At 39.6% G+C, this 22420-nt stretch overlaps 2 protein-coding genes across 3 annotated transcripts in view; one reads left to right on the top strand and one right to left on the bottom strand.

Moving 5' to 3' along the window:
• The window catches only part of tmem198a (transmembrane protein 198a), a 39162-nt gene extending 32738 nt beyond the window's left edge, over positions 1–6424 (top strand). For both annotated transcript variants that reach the window (XM_005918348.3, XM_005918347.3), the window contains 2 exons: positions 3853–4157; positions 5038–6424. In XM_005918348.3, coding sequence (XP_005918410.1) covers positions 3853–4157; positions 5038–5190 — 458 coding nt within the window. In that variant the 3' untranslated portion in view covers positions 5191–6424. The remainder of the gene's footprint in view (positions 1–3852; positions 4158–5037) is intronic.
• A 3657-nt stretch (positions 6425–10081) lies between these two features.
• On the bottom strand, positions 10082–16889 carry desma (desmin a). Its single transcript, XM_005918349.3, has 10 exons — positions 16210–16889; positions 14377–14437; positions 14087–14182; positions 13016–13177; positions 12807–12932; positions 12486–12596; positions 12257–12366; positions 12113–12165; positions 11492–11583; positions 10082–10792 (listed from the first exon to the last, which is right to left on the bottom strand). The coding sequence occupies exons 1-10, from the start codon at positions 16782–16784 to the stop codon at positions 10751–10753; spliced, it is 1428 nt and encodes a 475-aa protein (XP_005918411.1). The 5' UTR covers positions 16785–16889; the 3' UTR covers positions 10082–10750.
• Between the last annotated feature and the right edge of the window lie 5531 nt (positions 16890–22420).

Below are 22420 nucleotides of genomic sequence, written 5' to 3'. Positions count from 1 at the left end.
GTTAATGGATTCTTTCTTTGACCGTGCTTTACCTCCCCAACATATTTCACAAAATGTGTCCTAGCAGCTTTGCATAAAAAATAGGTAAACAGAAAGACAAACAAGCAGCGCTGAACACCCACCTCTATCTCACCTTATGCCTTGGTGAAGTAATCAAATTATAACCATGAAATTTTTGAGAGATAGAAATTAGAACTGTTTGCCCCACTCCCCATGCACATAAAAAAATATATATTACTATCATTATCATTAATTTTTTTATTAGTAATTTTTATTATCAAACGTAGATGTCAGCGTTACATCTACATTACACAAACGTGTGCATTACTTGTACACAGTGTATACGTTGCTGACATTTTGCTACATAATTCTGCACTTTGGCATCATTGGAATGTGCTGTCATGCATACCTGTAAATAAATACTAATGGAATAGTGATGCCTGAATACTTTCTCTTCGACCCAGTATCACAGCAAAGCATGTTAACATGATATCGGGTTGTTGTCTTACACAATGAATAAGAGGTACACAACAACTGGGGGAGCTTTCTATAACAGCTTTCTAATAGTGTGGTAACTGTGCAATAATAAAGAAGTAACAATACGGAATAGCATCTTATTACCAATAAATTACCAAAGTAATATCCAAACAATAACCAAGTGATATTGTATCAACAGTGGTTACACTGAATACGGTTACAGTGAGATGTATGCGATTGGGTAACAAGGCACCAAAAACTAGGTAACACAGTAGAAACAAGCAAATACCAATAAGGCAAACAAATTAGTAATAGTACCATAGTATTCTAGTATAACATCATATATAATAGCCTGCTAGCAATAAAATGCTAATATTTGGATGCTTGATTATTTTATGTTTATAATAATAAATTAACATTAGTTGATGCTTTATGATATAGGAATGCTATAAACATTTTATAACACTGGAATGCATCCAACCGTATGCCTTCTGCAGTCTTCTTTGTTTGACGGTAACAGAGTAAATACTGTGGCTTAATCATGTGGAAGCACATGTGGTAGTTTCTGTTCAATAACCAGGAACAAATAAAATTTTAATCTGCATATATATGAGTTTTCATTTGTATCACATTTGCTACATAAGCCATATTTTTGCAATTTAGTCATTAAAAATGTGTCATGCAATTTATATCATTTTTTTGAGGTTAAAAAAAAGTCATTCTGATGATGCTGAAGTCTCATAAACTCACAAAAACACATGTATCAAATATGACACACTGGGCTTTAAAGGGTTAATATCCTATGAAAGAAAACTTCAAGTAATATGATAATTATTCTTAAAGCATGTGTGGAAGTTACCACATTATTACTGAGCTGTAATGAAAAGTCCTACTATTATTTGCATTACTTAACGTCCACAGCATGTAATCTTGAATTAACTTTTTTCAATTACTCTTTATCTGCTAAAAGATACTCTGCTGGCAGTAAACGGAGGATGAGAAATTGTGTGGAGGAGAGAAGAGAGAGAAGTAAAGAGGAAGCAGGTGTACTGGGGGAAGGGCAGAGTGAGGATAATAAACTGGGGCACAATGGGTAAGCTGGGCACCCAAGTGGAGCTGTGAGGAAAATCATCTGTCAGCTGACTGAATAGTGTGCAGAACAGGGCCATGAATGAATTAGCTCGCACATGTTTGACTTGTCTCGACTGTTTTTTTCAGGGGGTTTTGCCCCTCTGTGTAGATACTAATTGAATATGCACCGATTCACCTATGCTCATCAGGACTGTCACTGACATAGCCTCTCAATACTAACCCCAAAAGCATTTTTTTGTTACTTGAACCTAAACTCTGAAGCACCTTTTTAAAATAGTGGACCCCCCCCCAACACACACACACACACACATACAGAAGCATGTGGCCAGAGGGGCCTGACGTGGGGGGATCCAAGGAAAAGAAAGGGGGGTATTATTAAGCAGTTTCCTTGCCAGATGGTGCCCTGTTGTCCCCATGCATGAAGAAACAACAATAGACCTCTGAACACTTACACTTACACACGCACACATAAGGCAGCTGTGACCAGTACAATGCATCTGTAATGGATAAATACTGGAGCTCAGATAATAAATATTACACAGATAGTGTATATCTAACCACTGAATGGAAATGCCTACAAACACCCATGCTCAAAAATACTCCTATGTGTAATGGACGGAGAAGCAGGATGGTTTACCGACATCCTTTTCTGGACAGGGTGCAAAAATAACACACTCACCCACTCACAATATGTCAGGAGACTGAACAGCTCAGTATAAGTACATGCAGAGAGGAAGATGATTTGTCTGCCAACAGACTGAACAGAATAAAGGAAATGAGCAAATTGGCATCAGTATTTTTACTTTTTTTTTTTTATAGCCTCCGTTCAAAATAAACCATGAGAAAAGTTTATCATCTGCATTTAAAGCTATTTAAAATATTTGTACAAGCCCTTACCTGATTAAAGGCCTTGCTTGTATTCCTTACCTTGGTAATTTGGTAAGGGCGATCGTGGCTCAAGAGTTGGCAGTTCGCCTTGTAATCGGAAGGTTGCCGGTTCAAGCCCCGTCTTGGACAGTCTCGGTCGTTGTGTCCTTGGGCAAGACACTTCACCCGTTGCCTACTGGTGGTGGTCAGAGGGCCTGGTGGCGCCAGTGTCCGGCAGCCTCGCCTCTGTCAGTGCGCCCCAGGGTGGCTGTGGCTACAATGTAGCTTGCCATCACCTGTGTGTGAATGGGTGGATGACTGGATATGTAAAGTGCTTTGGGGGCCTTAGGGACTAGTAAAGCGCTATACAAATACAGGCCATTTTGAATCTGTCTGTTCACTTGACTTAATCACTTCTCTTTCTTAGCAATTGTTTCAATGTCTCACTGTGGGATGGGCCTCCCTCATATTCCTCAAAAGGATTTATCTCATTAAGTCAGTCTTGATTGGCTGGTAATGGCAGTGACCGTGTCAGGCAGAACCACCCACCCTTAAGTAGCTTGCGCCACTATGCAGTCAATATTCAACACACCTGAAAGATAGGCTAGCTAGGCCAGGGGTGGGCAATCTCAGTCCACGAGGTTTTTAACCCTGCAGGTTTTAGATGTGTCCTTGAACCAACACAGCTGATTTAAATGGCTAAATTATTTGTTTTGGGGTTTTTTTGTAAAAAAAAATTTAAAAAAATTAAATGGCTAAATTAGCTCCTCAACATGTCCTGAAGTTCTCCAGAGGCCTGGTAACGAACTAATCATGTGATTCAGGTGTGTTGACCCAAGGTGAGATCTAAAACCTGCAGGGACACCGGCCCTCGTGGACTGAGATTGCCCACCCCTGAGCTAGGCCCTGATTAAGGGGTTGTCATTCCAAGACATCTGTGCGTACACTTTACTTTTGTCTGGTTCTACACACTGGAAAGTGTAGCCCAAACAGTACCACTGTAGGTCTTCACTTCTATAAGGGGGCTACTTGCTGATTGCTGGTGCTTGCTTGAGATGAGCTTGTCTGGCAGTACAAAAGGTCTCCATATCCGAGAGTGAGACATCAAAATCAATGTTCGGAATGAAAACTTTGGGTTATTTATGTAACCTCTGTTCTCACAGTAGCGCAAGTGAGATGTTTCACCAAATAATCCTTCTTGCTGGCTGAAGTGAGAAGAGGTGCTGCATCCCATAGCACAATGTCTCGCTCATGCAACTCTGAGAACCGGGGTTACACAAGTAACCTAAAGTTAGTTTCTCTATAAAAGCTTTGCTGTTTTCTCTTTATCCTGAAGTCACTCCCTCTTCATTATCTATCGTTCTAATTTTCTTCTCCTTACAACTAATTATCAAAACTTTTTTTCTTTGACTCTAGTGGTTTTAAGTCGACAGCAGCGAAAGGTGCAGCTCATGCGGATTCGACAGAGAGAAGAGAGGCTGAAAAAGGAGAAGGAAAACAAAAAGAAGAAAAAGAGACAGAGCCAGAAAGCAGGGCACAAGCAAAAGACTCATTCCCATCACAACCACCAGCAGTACCACCACCCAGCAGCATCTCACCCTCATCACCAAACTCAGAGCTCTCAGCCTCCTAAAGTCCCTCCTCCTCCTCCTCAGACTGAGCCTGGCTACCACCGCAAAGCCAACTCCAAAAGGCGCTTTGATGGAGATGTGCTGTCTCCGGTAAGCTATAATACTGTATCTATTCTTAACAAGGTAATTCGATGAAAATCTGAACATCCTCAGTCCAGGTCATTAAAATGTTTGTGTTCTTCGGATTCTCTGAAATTAGATTTTGGATAAAATTCTACATTCAAGTCACAGTTTTAATTTGAGTAGAATGACATCAGTGTTCCACTCCGCACAGTTAAGTGACAAGTTCAGGACAAATAAGTGTAGGAAAAACAGAAACTGTTTTATTTATGTACAAATGCACTGCACAGCAAAATCTTTATTCTCTCTGTGCTAAACTCCTGCCAGAGGGCAAGTCATACAGTTTGACAGCCATTTTTGCTGATATCTCCAGGAATTTATTTAGCTGTACTTCTGTTAAGCGTGCGCACAGTTCCTTCGGTGATCATGCCAAAGTAACGAAGAAAGCCTTGCAAATTAAAATATATATATATATATGTATACTTAACTAATTTTTTTGCTACAATAATAATAAACTGGGACAATGAAGAGTAGACACACAACTACACCAATCATGCTCAGCTAAACATGTGCCACTCAACACGACTGGCTCATATGTTCTTCCCAACTGCCAGCTTTAGCATTTCAGAACTCTCCCACACATTTCTGTTTAAGATTCACTAAGTGTCCTCTCCCTATAATGTCTGGCTAAACTAAGTGTCTGCAGGCTTCAGGTTCATATTTAATGTTAAGATAAGGGGTAATGATCCTCTTCAATGGGACTTCAGAAGAAAACTGAACAGGGATAAAAGTGTCACATGTCAGACTTTTCATTGAAGAATAATTGTACATGAGTGCAAGCTTTTGTGTCTTGCTGTATTTACATATGCCATATACCCACCGCAGCCCTTTATTTCCTGTCTGTCCACAGAGTTACATCAGGAGTTTCAGGGACAGACAGACAGACAGACGGGCGTACTCCCACAGTAGAATGATGAGCCGGTCTCGGATGGCTGAACTTGACTATGACTGCGGTTCTCAGGTGCCCCTTACAGCACCCAGTGGACCCCCAGTTCGCATCTGAGGCAGTTAATTGCACAGATCCACACACACACATGTGCACCATCACAGGCTACTTCAAGACTCACTGATAAGGATAAGAAACCTAACCTAACCTAACCGTGCCAACCCAATCAACTGCCTATTAAGCCAACAGGAGCTCAAAATGCTCCAGAGGTGGTGTGACCCACACTGCTATTCTCCTGTCAGACCCACTGAAGTATTTATTTGGTCTGTTTTTTCCTTTTAATGTCTAAAAACAGTGATTTTCTTTGTCGGAAGTGTGAGTCATCATATGTTATATTTGGCTTCTCTGTAATTGTACTTACATGGAAAACACTGGAAACAAGTGAAACGCTCTTATGCATAGTTAATTAAACTGTCTCTGTTGAACATTTGATACGAAGATTTATACTGGTTGGTTCAAGCCATACAATGTCATTTCTAGTGGGGAAGAAAAATCACTCCACAGGAGCCCCACATCATGTTAGAAAAAAATTGCATTAAAAAAATAGCCTTTCATCAAGTTAAAGTAAAAGAACACTTTACTCCAAAGGTAATTAAAGGATTAAACATTTTGACTTAAGGAAGCATCTGCTGTGAAAAATGACTGAAAAGCAACATAAAAAAATCACAGCAAACACTGAAACTCAAAGGGAGCTCTTCTCATTTAAAAGGTCATTCATGAAGTCTTTTTTTTATCTTCACTGACAGCTTGTAAATTCAAACGTGGCAGCGCAAGGCCTGTACTGCTTCAACATGCAGAAAGAGACAAGTTTAGGTGTGAATTGGATTAAACGGTTTACACCAAAGACAATGTTTGTGTTATTTCTGTTGTCAATTAAGTGTCATTCCCTGCGCTGTTGTGATTTTCAAGGAGACTGCTTTTACATCTCACCACTTTCCTTGTATCCTCTATTCTATTGTCAGCCATTCCAACTACAGACCTGAACAGGATACTCATCTGTCTGCTCTTCTTTCCTCTCTCCATTAAACATTTCTGTAAGCGATGTGATTTTATTTATTAACAGTGCTCTTGTGTCCCTTTTTGCTCTTTTCCACAAAGCTTCTGTTAAAGACAAATAGCTGCTGTCCGATATTAATCATTCTGGAATTTGATTGATGTAATGAAGTCTGAGAATAATAGGCAACAGTAAAAATGTTAAAAAATAGTGTATTTTTGTGTGTTTGAGTGGACACATGAGCCCTCTGGCAATTGATGGAACATACCAAATACTGGCCAAGGAGAGGGGGGGGGGGGGGGGTTCGTAGGAATGTATGTGCAGCATGTTGTGCATACATTAAATTCTCTTTTCTTTACCAGTTGGTGAAAAATGGTATGAAAATGTTTGAGTGAAATGTTAAGTGATTAAAAAAAAAGAGGCAGCATCTTTTTTTTAAGATAAGAGAATGTGAAGATAAATGCGCCTGCAAGTGGCGCCCTCTGATGTTTACTTCTGGACCTTTTTTTTCTGGCCTTTCTATGTATGTGTGTGCATACGGTTCAAATGTACATGCATTTGTGTGTTACTCACTTTAAAATTGAAATAAGTTCCTTACATTAATATTGTTATACTAAACACTGAGACAGGAGAAGGACCCTGAATGCGAGATGTTAAAGTACAGAAGGAGAAAGTTGTTTTGTTTTGGGGGGTTTTTTTTGCTTTTTTTAAAATTAAAGCTCTCTGGAAACAAAACATTGTAGTTCATGAACACTATTTCTAGCAATGTTGCAATTCCTACTTAGGTTGAATATTACTATAAATGGAAGCGTCGGTAGTAGGAAAGGAACATTTTTTAATTTAATTCTGCCTCAATATTGTTTTTTTAAACTATTGTTTTATTATAGCTTCTTTTTTCTGAGGTTTAGGAAAACAAAACAATCTGACTGCACATAAATTATAAAATAAAACTTGAGGTATGTAAGTTAGTGCCTGGATTCAGCAAAATTTACAGTACTTTTAGGCCCGAGGACCAGGGATTTTTATCAAAAGCCCATTACTGCATGTTGATCATTGTGTATATGTTTCGATTGTGCTGTTGTCATGTCACAGCTCTGACATTTACACTTTAGTTTTCTGGTCCTGGGCTGATGTAGGTAAAAATAAAAACTCTCTTCCTATCTCCAGTTCTCTTCTGTCTGTAAAGGGCTTTGAAAGGCATTTGAAGCATTTTCCTCTTTTTCACATGCATTATGCCTGTTACATCAGCTTCCTACCTGCTGTTTACTGTTATTAAATGTTGTTTCACGGTTGTGGCAGTACAAGTGTTATTTTTGGTTTTCTGCCTATACTTCACTCCTGCTTTGATCTGCTTTTGTGTTTTTATTGTAGTGTAATTCTAAACTAAACATTGCCCCTCCTCTTGCTTGTAATTTTGGGACAAAAATGAATAATTCTTTCACTGAACTTTTCTTTTATGTTGTTGTTTTTCTTATTTCTAATATTTTCTTTGATTGCCTATTATATAACATTTCTGTTGAGAAAACCTTTGATTGTAGATATTGACTTGTAAATAATTTTTAAGTGTACAAATGTTTGGCTCCATTTTCATGTTTGCACCACAGTCATGTATGTAATTTATGCAGGCTATTACTTTCTGGAGTAGACCTGTTATGTTGTGATTCTGCTGTATGTCCAGTTTGCTTTGATTTGGCTGAGCGGTGGATACACTTCTCATTCAGGTGTTTCAGTGTTTCATGTTCAAATTTAGCAAAGAAAATGGACTCTGATTCGTCCTTTTCGTATCATCCAATTTAAATATGTAAAAATCACCCGATTATTATTATTATGATTATTATTATGATTATTATTATTATTGTTATTATGTTATTAAGCATGGATTTCTATGGACCTAACATATGATAAACATTGTGATTCTATAATTCAGTGGTCTTGTTATCTTTACATTGTCATTTGTGTGTGCACAACTGTTGGAGCACAAATATCAAATACTTTTTTGTTCAATCTCTCTCTCTCTGACACTCCCACAAATACATGCGTTACATAAGTTTAGTTTAGAATTAGTCCCTAGAATAAATCGACAGATATTTACCTGTTTCAGAAATGGTGCTTGTACACAGATATCAGTAGGTGATGATTCTGTTACATATTTTTTTCATAATTATTGATGATGCAGTGATGTGCAAAAGTGTTGAGCCACCCACTAACCCACTCACTATTATATGTTGCTAGGAAAATGAGTGAAACATCAAAAAAACAGAGTTTGTGCAATTCTAATGAGCTTGAAAGTCAGTATTTGATTACTTTTATTCTTCAGCTCAGCCTGACCTCTCTTAGTCAAGCTTTTTTGTCCTTTCTTGAAATAGTCTTCAGAATTATTCCCCCAGATTTCTGCTTTGGCCTTGGCTGTTTTTGGGGTTTTTTGTAATTTGAAACACCTCACCCTTCTTTCCCTTTTCCTCTTTCTAAAGAATAGCTTCTTGACAGCAACCTTTCGCACTGAGGCCATTTCTGATGAGGCGTCAGTTAACAGTAGATGGATCAACTAAAGGTCCTGAACCACTTGTCAGGTCTTTGCTGGATTTTTTTTCTCAAGGACGTGACTTTCAGACACTGTTTATCTGCTGTAGATTGTTACGACCTGACACTTCTTTTGTCCTCCTCTTATTCAGTTTTCCTCAGATTTTTTTTTTTGAGGACACACTCCACATCATGCTGAGATATGCATTTAAAGAATCACCTTGCTGGTGTAAAAATACTATATTATGCCTGTTAAACTGTGTTATCTTCAGTTTTTTCTTTCATATATTCATTCATTCAAACATATACTTTGCTATTCAAAAATAACAAAGTATATGTTTTTTGCAACAGGCTACAAGTAACAAAGTAGCCACAACAATGGTTCATCCTTTCAGTTAAATTCCTTTTTTAAAATATTTACATAATTCATTGGTCAATGTTATTTGGCTTAAGAAACATACAAACAAAACAAAAAAGCTGCATTGCTCTGATAACGGTCATGTACAGGAACTGCCCTGAAGATGAGTGCAAAAAGCCAAAACTTTGCAAGACCTTCAAAAAGACAATGCTCTGACAGTGTAGGTTTCAGGCTACATTAGCAGTGTAGCTTCATTACAAACTGCAGCAGTTATGTAACGACAAATACAACAGCAAAACTAATCAAGAAATAAGAAGTGCAGTAATGCTTGAAGCTTTTTTGCTTCCTAGGAAAAAAGAGGAGAGTTCACAGAAGTGAGGAAACTTTATTTAGAGGGAAAAGAACACAGGAGCAGTTTGCCCTTTCTGTTGATTCGGTGATGAAAGCACACCGTCATGGCTCCACTAATTACTGGAGTAGCAGTCACATACTTCTTTATGTTATTCAGCGTAATTATCTCTTTCTAGATCTTCCCCGTGTCTCTGTCTCAGAATAACCTTTTCATTATATTTGTCCTCTGTTTTTCTCTTCTTCCCGTCTTGCTCTTTCTTGCAGGCTCATTTATTGTTTCTGTGTTTCCTTTTTCTCTCCTCCACCCCAACAAATTTTTATCTCTGATGACATTTTCAGTCCAGTGGCTTTAGAAACAAACTGCACAGACTGTAATTCTTGTTGCTCTGCTCATCTGCTTCTGCTGGAGACCAAGAATGACAAAGGGCCGCTCGTTAATGCGCCCTTGTTTCGTTTTCCCTGCACCAAGATCAGACTGGTTACTGATAAATTCAAGAAAGCCACAACTCGTGTTTTGTGTATAGAAGAAAATTAAATGTTGACAGAAGAGTGTTACGCTTGGCTGGGGGAGCTAGTATCTTTTGGAAAGCTAAAACGGGCCACATCAGTTGATGCGTGCAGTGGGAAGAGAAAGTTCATAAAGATTTGGATGAAAATGCACGCATGCTGTCTGAGGAATGCTAATGCCTAGAGATATGAGTTACAGAATTTGAATAAACTTTCTGCCCAGCAAGTGAAATCTTTTATTTGAGTTTTTGTCAGAGCGAAGGAGGATACCATGGTTACTCATACACATACCATCAGACACGTAGCACATGCTGGAGAGCTCAAAGGTCAAAACACAACTGAGTTCCTATTTCAAACCAACATCTCACTTTCCTTGAATCAGTTACAGAGATAGCCTATCTTAATCAATCGATGTGCATACACATGTAAAAATCCTGGAATACACACAGTGAAATTTATCTGACTGCTTCAGTCAAATTGATCTGCCATTGATTGCTACAGTGGGTGATGGGATAATTCGGCAGTACAAGCTGTACTCATTTGAAACATTACTCTTACCACTAAAATATTTTTGCAGACAAGATAGATGCAAGATACTTTTCTTTTGCAGCGAAAAGTAACACAAATACAGAAAAACATCCTGGAATGCCCTTCATTTAAAACAAGGCTAAAGGCATTATGCCTCTACACTGCGTCTTTCCTGTGACGCTTAAAGTAATTTATGTACGGATGTACAGTGGTTAAATTTCACTTCCATGACTGGTTACATAAAATGGTCAGCATTTTGTATCTAAAAGTAGGCACAGCTTAGTAATCATTGTAATTCTAATAGGAAAAGATTTCATTATTGGTGCTATTATTTTTTAAGTAACATTGTTTCTTCTTGTTTACATGATGTCTTGCTGGTGCTGTGTCGACTCACTGACAACCTGTGGAAGGGGAAAAAAGGGGACACTGTAAATTGATACAAAAGGGAAAGAGTCTATTTTCGCTATGCACAGTGTCTGCATAAACGGTGTGAGAAAACACCCCATCTCCCGTGCTAGTCTGGCAATAAAGTTCTACTTAAGCTTAACATTCAGTGCAGGTGTTATGCTTAAGGTGAAGGACTGTGCTGGGACCAACTGGAGCGCTGACAGTGAAGGTGCTTGTTCAGGGAAGCCGGTGCTGTAACTTTCATGAAACTGTCTGTACCCGGATTGATTCAAACTACAAGATTTCAGGGATAACAAAGAGAATAGAAGCTAAAACAGCTTTGCTACTATGTTGCCACATTTGTATGTGTAGACAGTTATGAAAATGTAGTGGCTGTGATTGACAAATGCAAGAAGGAACTTATCCTTATTAAATCTGGTAGCTTGTTTCAACCCGCTGATGTGAGCAGACAATCAGAAGGCAGGTGTGATACTGAAACCAGACTTACACATGAGGCATTAGCACTCTGGCTCATAGAATATTTAATCTGGATGAGAATATAGTAAATCAGAATGGTTTGGTTGAAAAAAATATAAGTTATAATTTACTAGCGCTTTTGTAGTTCATTAGGGTACCTCAACATGGACATTTTTGTGCATAAAAGTGTATATTTGTGTGTATGCCTGTGTGTGCGTGTACGTGTGAGCTCAAACCTCTCCATCGCGGGTCTCAATGGTCTTGATGAGAACAGTCTTCTTGGAGTGAACCTCTGATGAGCGCTGATGCTGGGACTCAGGACTGGTCTCTGTAGGAACAAATTCACACATGCAGCTCTTTCATAAACTGCTTTAATTCTTTCTGCAGCTACACTGAGATAATTTAGTCACTGATATTAGTTAAGCATTGCACTTAGAAGTTTAATGAGCTTTGAACAATTTCACATGGCTGTAACATTAATGGAACATCCACACAACATCCTTGTGTTAACTTTAAGCTGTCACAAAGTGCTCAGATGGGAGGTACTAACAGAGACTAATTGCACCTTCTTACTGTTAATCTATTAAATGAAGAGGGTAAGTCATATGATTATTAATGAAGGTTAATTCTTGCCTCCCTGAACCACAGAGGCATGAAGGTTTTAGTCATATATCCCCACACAGTGGTCAGAATGTGTCACTGCAAAGACACTATATGTAATGCCCTTATAATAGCAGCTACCATATACAGTCACAGCCTATAATTAGACCTTTTATCATCCCCCCTTATTGACTCATGCCCAATAGATTTTAACGGTATTTACGCGTGACAGGAATAAAGGGTGCAACTTCTCATACCTCTGAATCCAATGGAAGAATAAGCAGACTGGACAGGTATGGTGGTAGTGATTCTACAGAAAGAGGAGCATAACAAATCAGTAATGAGTACGACATAAATGCAAAATCACAAAAAATTAAGGTAATTTTAGGACAGAAACACACCTGCTCTCCTCTCCTTCCAGCAGCTTGCGGTAGGTGGCAATTTCAATGTCGAGGGCCATCTTCACATTGAGGAGGTCCTGGTACTCCCTCAGGTGGCGGGCCATATCATCCTTGAAATCAGTGTGTAAGAAGTGCTTAAAATATAGTTTTCACCAAACACAAAATCCTGCTACTTCTATTACCCAGTGTGAAATGCAAAAGATCAGCATGACATATCTAAGCGTATTACTTTCATCTTAGCAATATCTTCCTCGAGCCGTGCAATGGTATCTTGGTAACCAGTAGCCTCGCGGGCCATGCGATCCTCCATGTCTCTCATTTGGCGCAGCAGAGACTCATTCTGCAAAGAAACAGAGACATGAAGTCCTTGAAAAGAAGGGATAAGAAGCTTGAAAGAGAGTAAACGCACCTAAAAGAAACAGAAGTTTATGGCTGTTTATGGCTGAAAATATGGTTATCAAGGAAATGTAAAGATGATATCAATCAGAAAGAAGAAATGTAAAATCAGAAGCCAAAAAAGAAAGTGAGAAAAGTTGCTACAAATACTCACAGTGCCCTTCAGTGAGTCAATCTCGCAAGTGTAGGACTGGATCTGGTGTCTGAATTCCATGGTCTCCTGCTTGGCCTGACGCAGTGCATCATTGTTCTTGTTCACGGCCTGGTTCAGATCAGACACCTGAACACAGAAGACAGGAGGATTAACAGTGCAACAGCTAAGAACTACTATGTGCATTTTACGTGTGCATGCCTCCATTCTACCTTAGACTTGTACCATTCTTCAGCCTCTGCAATGTTTTTGGCAGCAATGGCTTCGTACTGCATACGGATGTCCCTCAGAGCAGCAGTGAGGTCGGGCTTAGACATATCCATCTGGATCTGCACCTGAGTGTCCTGAATCTGGCTCTGCAGCTCACGGATTTCCTGCAAGGAGTCCAGAAAAAGTCAAACTCCGCTCGTGTCAAAATGATGAATAAGCAAACATGTGAGTAGCTACCGGGACATTAAAACGATACCTGCTAATTCAGTTGACAAGTTAAAAATAATTCAACGTGCAATAACACGTCAGATCAGAATATTTACATATAGAAATCTAATGTGTCAAATTACAAATTCACCCAGCTGTCGACTGATGCATTCTGTTAGCAACAGGCTTTTTTTTTTAAATTAGCCAGCCTGGATTGCACTCAGTTGTTGTCTGATCTAACTGAAAGTTATAAATAGCTTTGCATCTGTTCACAGGCACACCCTCTTTTTCTCTGTCACACAACAGCTGACATAGTCTTTTGACCAATCAGCACTTTGGCATTTCTGGCAGGTCAAAGTTCAAGCAAAGAAGACAAAATAAGAAGAAGGGACTTCAGCTGTGCAGACATGTGTCTGAGTGTGTGGCTCAGAATATCATTTGATATCTGTAAGTGTATAAGGTTAGATCTTTCTGTTGCCCTGTAATAGTTACAGTAAATGACTGTTAAATTTTCCTACAGACATGAATTTACGTAGATGGGAACGATATCTGTGCTTTAACATCAGTAGGTGGATTTAAGTACGATGTCTTTGATCTCATGAAGAGCTGCATGCCTGTGGAGACTCAGATCTAATATCACAGCACAGTATAGTAACACACACAGGTGTTATATGATACACTATACACCATCCTAGTGACACACATAATAGATATAGAGAGGAAGGGTAGTTTTTACTGCTCTCTTATTTCCCAAGTGGTTGCTACAGCGAATGGATCGGATTTTATGCCAGATGCCATTCCAGACGCAACCCTCCCACCGCCTAATTGTGTGAAGCCAGCCAACCAAAGCTGGTAAATCAGCAAACCTCTTCATGAATCTTCTTGAGGAAGGCAATCTCTTCTTGCAGACTCTCAATACGTCTCTCCAGGTCCAGCCTAGCGAGAGTGGCACTGTCGACATCCTAGATAAGAGGAGAGAATGGCAAAAAAGAAAATGACCAATAACCAACACATTTAAAAAAAAAAAGTTAAAATAAGAAGAAAATTAAAGGAGAAAAATGACTGCTCAACCAAAGGACGCAAAGTTTCTCTGTTTTGGACTGAAGAGAAAATGACTGAGCTATAGATGAGTGATTTAAGGAAATGGAAGACTTACAGATCTGAAAGCAGACAGGTTGTTCTCAGCTTCTTCCTTCTGGTGAATCTCTTCTTGCAGTCTGCCAGAATGACAGCAACATACAAAAAGGAAAAGAGCGAAAAAGAAAGCGGAAAGTTGAAACAAAAGTGAAGACAAACTGTTGGAGTGAACAGCTTTTCCCCCCAGGGATCACTTACTAGACAGATAAACTAGTTACCACCTCTCAGTCCTCCAGCCTTTCTGCTCTTTTCGTCTCTCAGTAAATTCAGAAGAATAGAACCGGCATAGACAATGAAACATCAAAGTTCAAGCTTTTATTTGTATCCATGTCCACACACACGCACACTTCTGCACTTGCTCTTTGAGTCCTAAAGCTCTGTTGCAGCTGTCACACTGTCAGAGTCAGAATGGTAACAGTGTGAGAGCAACACAGGCCTGTCCCGGTGCAGTTTCCAGAATTAGCATTTCGCCGTGCGCTTTGAACAACTGGAAAATGCAGAAAAAAATGCTGTCATGCACCTCACACATAATCACTACCGACACAAATACACACAGCAGATGCTATTGGCATTTTTTTTGCGGTTTTGAATCATGTCATCGTCCATGGAAACGTTCAGTGAGAATGTTCAATGAGAATGTCAGCGTGCATGCGTTGCAACTGTTTGCATGTGATATTAGGAGCAGCTGGTGCTTTAACAAGTTTCACTGAACGTTTCAGGCAACCATTTGAGCAGGCGTGATACACAGAGAGTGAAGAGTCAGAGTGCTGTGTGTGTTTGAGCCTGTCTTTTGATATACATTTTATTTAAGTGATGCTGCATGCAGCATCTCGCAGTGACAGAATTTCACAGAGATGATTTAGTCGCTCCAAATAGATTATTCAGCGATACACCCACACTGCAGCTCCCCGTGCTTTTCTCTCTCTCTCATGCTCACGTTCTGTCACATATGCAGTGCACATAGAAGGAATGTGTATTTGGTGGACTGGCTTTTGAAATTTTTTCACTTTTTTAGATTTCTTCTTCTTTAAACTCACCAAACAAACAGGCCGTGTGTATACACTTATTTTTATCTGTCTACTTCTCTCATGTCTGACTGCTTTCTGTCGAGCTGAAACTTAATCTGTCTGCCTGTGAGTCTCAACTCTATTCCTATGAACCTGCAGATCTCCCTCTCTCTCTCTTGCTCTCAATTTTCTTCTGCTGTGTCTCTCGTGAATAAATTATAAAACACCTTTGTAATAAGCCATTGGACCGTAACAATTACTGAAGCATTCCTATTCTCAAATCTCTCCTTTGTTACTTTGTTGTTTTCATTTTTCCCAAAAGAGGAGAGACACTCTTTAGAAATCAATGAGTTGTACTTGATGCCACTTGTTTGTTTTATTTTTAACACACTGGATAAAACGTTTTAAAGTCTCCTCCCCCCCTTCTGCTTTCCCGTCTTCCGATTTTCTCCTTCTGTTCCATCTGATAGAGGTTTGGTGTGTTGCCAGAATGTGAGATAGCACCTTCCAGAGGGTGGGGGGGGATGTGAGGTCACAAATATTTATTGTATCACATGATTTTTTTTTTTTTTTTATAAATGTAACAGAATGAGCTTTTCTTTAAGTAAAAAGGATCACATCCTCCATGTTTCAGTTAATTCAAACTATTCCATTTGTTTGGCTTTAGACTTAACATGAGATTCCTGTGTACTCCTACATGTGAGTGCATGTGTTTCCAGTAGCTCACTTTTATTAAAGCCATATTACATGAGTCAGTTTTTTATATATATATTTTTCTTTACTCATCATTTGTTCATGAAGATGTTTATCTACATATTGGCCCAGTCCCATCAATCCAAGCTTACCTGAGCTTAAGTTTCTGCAGGTCATCGGCCAGGTTGTCTCTCTCCACCTCCACTCTGGCACGCTGGTTGGTGATGGCCTCTATCTGCCTCCTCAGCTCCCTCATTTCCTCCTCATACAGCTCAGCCACACGCCCAGGCCCCTCGCGGCCCCTGAGCTTCTCGATCTCCACTGTCAGCGCGGCATTCTGCTGCTCCAGGAAACGCACCTTCTCAATGTAGCTAGCAAAGCGGTCATTGAGGTGCTGAAGCTCGGCCTTCTCATTGGTCCTTGTGTTGAGGAAGTCTTGGTTCATGGCGTCTGCAAGGTTGAAGTCGAGCTTCTCCCCGGCATAGGTGCGCATGGCCTTGGAGGAGCCGAGCCCGGCCCCAGAAGACAAGTTGAAGCTAGAATAAGAGGGAATGCCGGTGCTCTTGACTTCGTAGACTCTGCTAGACATACGGCTAGAAGCGGAGCTGTGGGCTCCTCCTAGAGAGGAGGAGAACATCGATGACAGTGGTGTTGACCCAACACCAGAGCCAAAGGTGCGACGGTACGAGGAAGCACTCTGGGCTGAGGAGCTGTAGGACTTGCTCATGGCTGGTTGAGTTGTTGGTTGAGTTGTGGATTTGATGGAACCGCTTGAGGTGCTGAGACCCAACTGTCCCACTGGGCAACTGGGAAGAAAACTAAGTGAAGAAATGCCAGCCACTGAGTGCAACTATTTGTAGCTCTACCACCCCCACACCCACTCATAAACCCAACCCCTCTTCTTGATGTCTCTGTTCACCCCGTCTGCACTCCCACTACTCCACCCCGCCACTGTATCACAGCCCCTTTTTTCATTGATTACTTTTGGCATTTTAAATCAGTCTGGAAGATTCCTTCATTGGTTAAGATGCATTAACAGTTCTTCAAATTTTACCCAACAAGTCTTTTTTTAAAAAATATTTTTCATAACTGCCTCATTAGTAGTGGCTTTTTAAACCCCAGATTTAAGGGCATGAGGTGAAAATTAAATAGCTCTGCTAACCAGTGTTAATCAATGTGAAAATGTATCATAATTGTACTTATGATTTGAGTTTTTTATTTTGGCTGTTCTAGCTTTATTTTCTCTGCGTAGTTCATTGTAGAAGACGTTCACTAAAAATGACTTATACAGGTTTTTAGGAAATTGCTCAGAGGACATTTTTGTTCAGTTCATTGTCATCTCTTGAGATGTTATCTGTTGGACTAAAAGCCTTTCTTTCATATTTCTTTATGCTCTTCAGCGATGCATTTTTGTCCAGCCTTCTTTTTCTTGTCTTTCAGCCTCTCCCTACCCCCCTTGTTGCACCTTTTGCCAGCCCTTGATTCAGCTGTTGAAGGGATCTGGTTTCACGATGGCCTTCTGCATGTATGTCTGTTTGACGATGGATGATCGAATGAATGGGTGTAAAAATCAGTCAGACAGTCCCTTCACTTTTGTGCAGTAAGTCTAATATGGGAAGTTTTGATAGAAATGATCAGGAGCTGTTAGAAACACTGCATCAAATCATGGTTATATTTTGTATGAAGCTTCACTTAGTGGAAATTGTCAAACTTAATTCAGTTTAGGCTAAAGAAACTGGCTCAGAAAAGCACATAACCAAAATTAACATGAATGATTGTTCTAAAATATGGCCAACATCATGTTAAAATTACCATTTTGTGTTATAAGTACGTGGAAAGAATGTGTTCTGCTCTGTCCTAATGTAGCACATCAGAATTTATTATATGCATTGTTTAAATTAGTATGAAGCTATAGAGTTACAATAGAGTTATGTAGCCTTGGTTATATAAGAAATATGACTGACTACTGCCAGGAAGGTCACACGCTCAGCTTTGTCATCAGAGCTCTCTAACCGACTCGCACACACCCAGAGCAGATGGATACATCTGTGTGTATCAGTCGAGCGCTATCTTGTTACATGCATCCTGAATATTTAAAATAATTAATGTCAATACAAGTTGCAACTTTGTGTAATTCCATATATGAGTGTTTTAAATTTGTCAAATTTCTCAGCTCAGGAAAAAAAGAAAGAATGAAAAAGAAATCCATCCCAAAAGTTTTACCCATTACAACACAGTTCTGACATAATACACAATCACAATGCTGTCATTGCAAGCATATTGAAAATTCTTTGTTAGATTTCAGTGTAGATTGTGTTTCTGAATATTATGAAAATGTAAATATTAATGTAAATATTATTTTTGCCACAAGTAGAAAATGTAAGGAAAGTCCAGCATTTTCTGAAATACATATAAAATCCAGCGTTGTTGAAGGCTGGAGCCTATATGATGAGGAAATTAATGTAATGATCTCACTGGCTACAGCTGAAAGCATACTAACACTTGAGGAATCTCTTCCCTCTCATGTGTCATAGCTGTGTAATGATGATAAAAAGGATGATGATGACTAACTCTGGTTCTGTAGGATGCTAAATATTCCTCTGAGTGCAATCTACCAGATAAAAAAGCAATGCTTACAACAGAACAAAGGCATAAAGTACAAATATCTGAGCTGTTTTGCAAAATTTAAAACCCTGTCTGTAGCATTTCAGTTCTGAATCAAAGAGGAAACATGCCACTAATGTACGTGGGAGTTGTGGCTGTTGGAGGAGTTGTGTGTGGTCGTGCACATATTTGCGTTTCACAGAGAAAGTCTGCATGTCAGCTGCAAATGGTGTCAACTCTATTTTTAGATTTCTCGTTTGAACTCTGTTGTGTGGCCACTGGACTGGAGATAGAACTTGACTACTTTTACTGCCATGCTGTGAGATTATTGTAGCTGCTAATCAAAGTCAGATAGAAAATGTAAATAGGCCTGACCTAAATTGGCTCACTACACAAACTGTCTGGTGCCAGGTCATTATTACCAGATAAGAGTGATTCAAGATGGATCTCTTGCAACATCAACAACAAAAAACAACAGTTTTATATTTGTCTTTTTAGTTTTCACTATCTTTGAAAGTCTAAAGGCTTCTTGCATTCCTTTAAAGTAAACAAGATACATCAAAAACCTGAAGAATTTATGAAAAGCACTTCTCTGTGGGAGCTCAAGAATTTTTCAAATTAAAATTCTTTAAATATTCCTGTCACATTTCATGAGCTATAACATAGTAATAAGGGGGTCACTATTACTTCAGTATAGGTCAGACAGCTTGGATGGTGAATAATTAAGCCCCATCTTATCTTAATGACCTTAAAGTACTGTATCACATTATTAGAGCACTTTCCTCTCAGACTGCTGGTTTACTTGTGGTTGCTAGAGTATTTAAAAGTAGAACGGAGGCAAAGTCTTCAGTTTTCAGGCCCCTCTTGGTGGAGCCAGCTCCCAGTTTGGATTCAGGATACAGAAAACCTCTCTGCTTTTAATATTAGGCTTAAAACCTTCCATTTTGATAAAGCATGTAGGATCATATGATTCCCATGATGCACTAAGGATTTTTTTTTTCTTTGCTCATCTTTTCTTCACTTTGTGTGTTTATTCACCTCTCTGCATTTAATCATCAGTTGTTATTAATCTCTGGCTCTCTTCTACATTGTGTCTTTGCCCTGTCTTCTTCCCTTCACTCGAACCAGTCACAGCAGATGGCCATCCTTCTCTGAGCCTGGTTCTGTTGGAGGCTTCTTCCTGTTAAGAGGGAGTTTTTCCTTCCCACTGTGACTAAAGTGCTTGGTGAAAGGGGGTCATATGATTGTTGGGGTTTTCTCTGTTTTCTTTATATTATTGTAGGATCGTCACCTTACAATATTAAGTGCCTTGGGAGAACGAAATAGGGAAATACAATTATTATATTAAAATTCATGGGCAGCACGGTGGCACGGTGGTTAGCATTGTTGCCGCACAGCAAGAAGGTCCTGAGTTCAATTCCAACATCAGGCCGGGGTCTTTCTGTGTGGAGTTTGCATGTTCTCCCCGTGTTTGCGTGGGTTCCCTCCAGGTACTCCGGCTTCCTCCCACGGTCCAAAGACATGCAGCTTGTGGGGATAGGTTAATTGGATAATCCAAATTGTCACTAGGTGTGAATGTGCGAATGGCTGTCTGTCCCTGTGTGTTGGCCCTGCGACAGACTGGCGACCTGTCCAGGGTGTACCCCGCCTCTTGCCCTATGACAGCTGGGATAGGCTCCAGCGACCCTGAAAAGGATAAGCGAATGGATGGATGGGATGGATATTAAAATTCATATTTGGTATTAGTATCAGTCTGTCAGTCTAAAGTCAGTCACTAAAAAAATCCAATCATTATTATTTACAAAAATAACATATTTTTGAGTTTTTAGTCTTCATGTGTAATGTATCATAATAGGTGATCTGACTTTTCTGAGGTTGATATTATATGAATCTATATGAATCATATGAATGAAGTGCTTAATTTAGTTTAATTCTTTGGCTTATGAATTATTATTTGTCAAACAAATGCGATTTCTTTTACCCTCCACTGCCAGCTTCTTTAGTGGTGATTAGCACATTTTAGCATGCTGACATGACAAAAAAAACAACAACAATCGTGATCATGATCAAAATTAACAACGAGCTACCTGTTAAATATCACCATGTGGGCAATGTTCTCATTGTGAGGATGCTAGCATGCTCACAATGTTACATGGGAGTATTTAACTAAAGTGCAGCTCAGTCCACAAACACTGGGATTCAAGGACTTGCTAGGCTCCCTTCCAAGGCCATTTGATTGTTCCATCGCCAAAATCCCATCAAGTCTGGGTAAGATCCCTGTCTAGAATTGGACCAAAAAGTATATTACATTCTAATGATACCATTACTGAACATGAATCCTGTGGTCTATGTCATTCAATTTCCCATCCAGTTGCAAACATCTGTCAGACGAGGGAGCCTTTCACCCCAAGAAATAATGTGGGGACACCAGCAGAGATGATGGGAAAAATCTGATATGTGCTCGATGTGACTTGACTGTGGTATCTGCTGTCGTGGCAGGAGCAGTCATCCAGGTGTTTTCCCGTTAAAGAACACATCATTAGCTCAGGACAGAAAATGAGCTACCTACAAGTTGCCTAACAACCCCAGATTCATAACTAATACACCGTGACCCATAGCCTAGAAAAGACACCCTTAAATTAGAACCAGATCCCAGAACGGCTGGGGAAAGCATTATAATACAGACACATGCACGCACCAAGTCTCAGAATATCAACAGTGCATAGCAGCCAAACCCTTTACTCAGGGCATGTCACAATTCTATTTTGGAAGTAGGATGCAACACTGCAGTATAAAAATATCAGCAGTAATTTCCCCACACACACCCCATACAATACAGCTTTATGCCTGTGTTCAACTCTTAGTTGGGAAATACCCAGACACTTTAGATATCCTTACACAGCACCCCCATGGAGGGTCTGGCTGACCCCAAATGTATCTTGGTTTGCATGACAACGACCCCAAACAGCCAGAGTAATAAAGAACAAGCCTATCTTCAGCAACAAGAAGGCTAAAGTGTCCTTCAAACGAACATATGATCTCCGATATGTCACCTTCCTCCTATAGGACAGCACTGATCTCAACCTCAGTAACAGAAAGATCTGTGACGATCTATATCCAAGGCAGAACTGTGGCAAATTCTTAGACCCTGTGGAATGCTAGGGCAGTCAAAAGTCATGCAACGTGGGTGACATGATGGGAAAATGGAACGATGTGAATACTGTTTGGGGATTGTTTTTTAAAGACTGAAACTAGAGAACATATAGACGATCTGTAAGCTTTTGTGGGAGTCCTGGAGAATCGTTACATAGCCCCTGCTTTATGGATACATTGTACGTGAAGGTGAATACACTTACAGTTTGGAAAATGAAAGAAAAAAACAAAAATTAGAAATTAAATATAATATAACTAGCATCTATAGGTGATTAGGGGTCAGGTGGTTTCATCATTCATGAACGCAGAATGCTTGTTGCCCTGCAACCACCCAAACATGCATACACACATGCCAAAGAGCTGAGCTCTAGCACAAAAGTGACTCTGGGACTAAAAGGATCCAAGTAAAGGTGAGGGGAGGAAAGAGACGTTCATGTGTATTTCTGTGTGTGCAGTATGTGTGCTTGCACATTAGTGATTACATACAAGTGTGTAACAACTTTATAGACCTCTTTTACAAGAGAACCTGTTCCAGATTTTTTTGGGTCTATCACAGGAGGAGAGATATGATATCAAATGCCAGCAGAAGCACAATGTGCCTGAAAT

This window comes from Haplochromis burtoni, unplaced genomic scaffold (assembly GCF_018398535.1).
Source record: "Haplochromis burtoni strain Fernald_Lab_line unplaced genomic scaffold, NCSU_Asbu1 Contig_29, whole genome shotgun sequence".
Classification (NCBI taxonomy): domain Eukaryota; kingdom Metazoa; phylum Chordata; class Actinopteri; order Cichliformes; family Cichlidae; genus Haplochromis; species Haplochromis burtoni.
Note: the sequence above shows the minus strand (reverse complement) of the source record. Positions and strands in the feature narration are given on the sequence as shown.

Excerpts from the sequence above, each read along its gene's own strand:
- desma (XM_005918349.3), bottom strand. The coding sequence starts at position 16,784 with ATGAGCAAGTCCTACAGCTCCTCAGCCCAGAGTGCTTCCTCGTACCGT. Across the intron at positions 12,933-13,015 it reads AAGAATGGTACAAGTCTAAG|GTGTCTGATCTGAACCAGGC; the intron begins GTAGAATGGAGG and ends TTCTGTGTTCAG. Across the intron at positions 10,793-11,491 it reads TTGAGACCCGCGATGGAGAG|GTTGTCAGTGAGTCGACACA; the intron begins GTTTGAGCTCAC and ends CCCCTTCCACAG.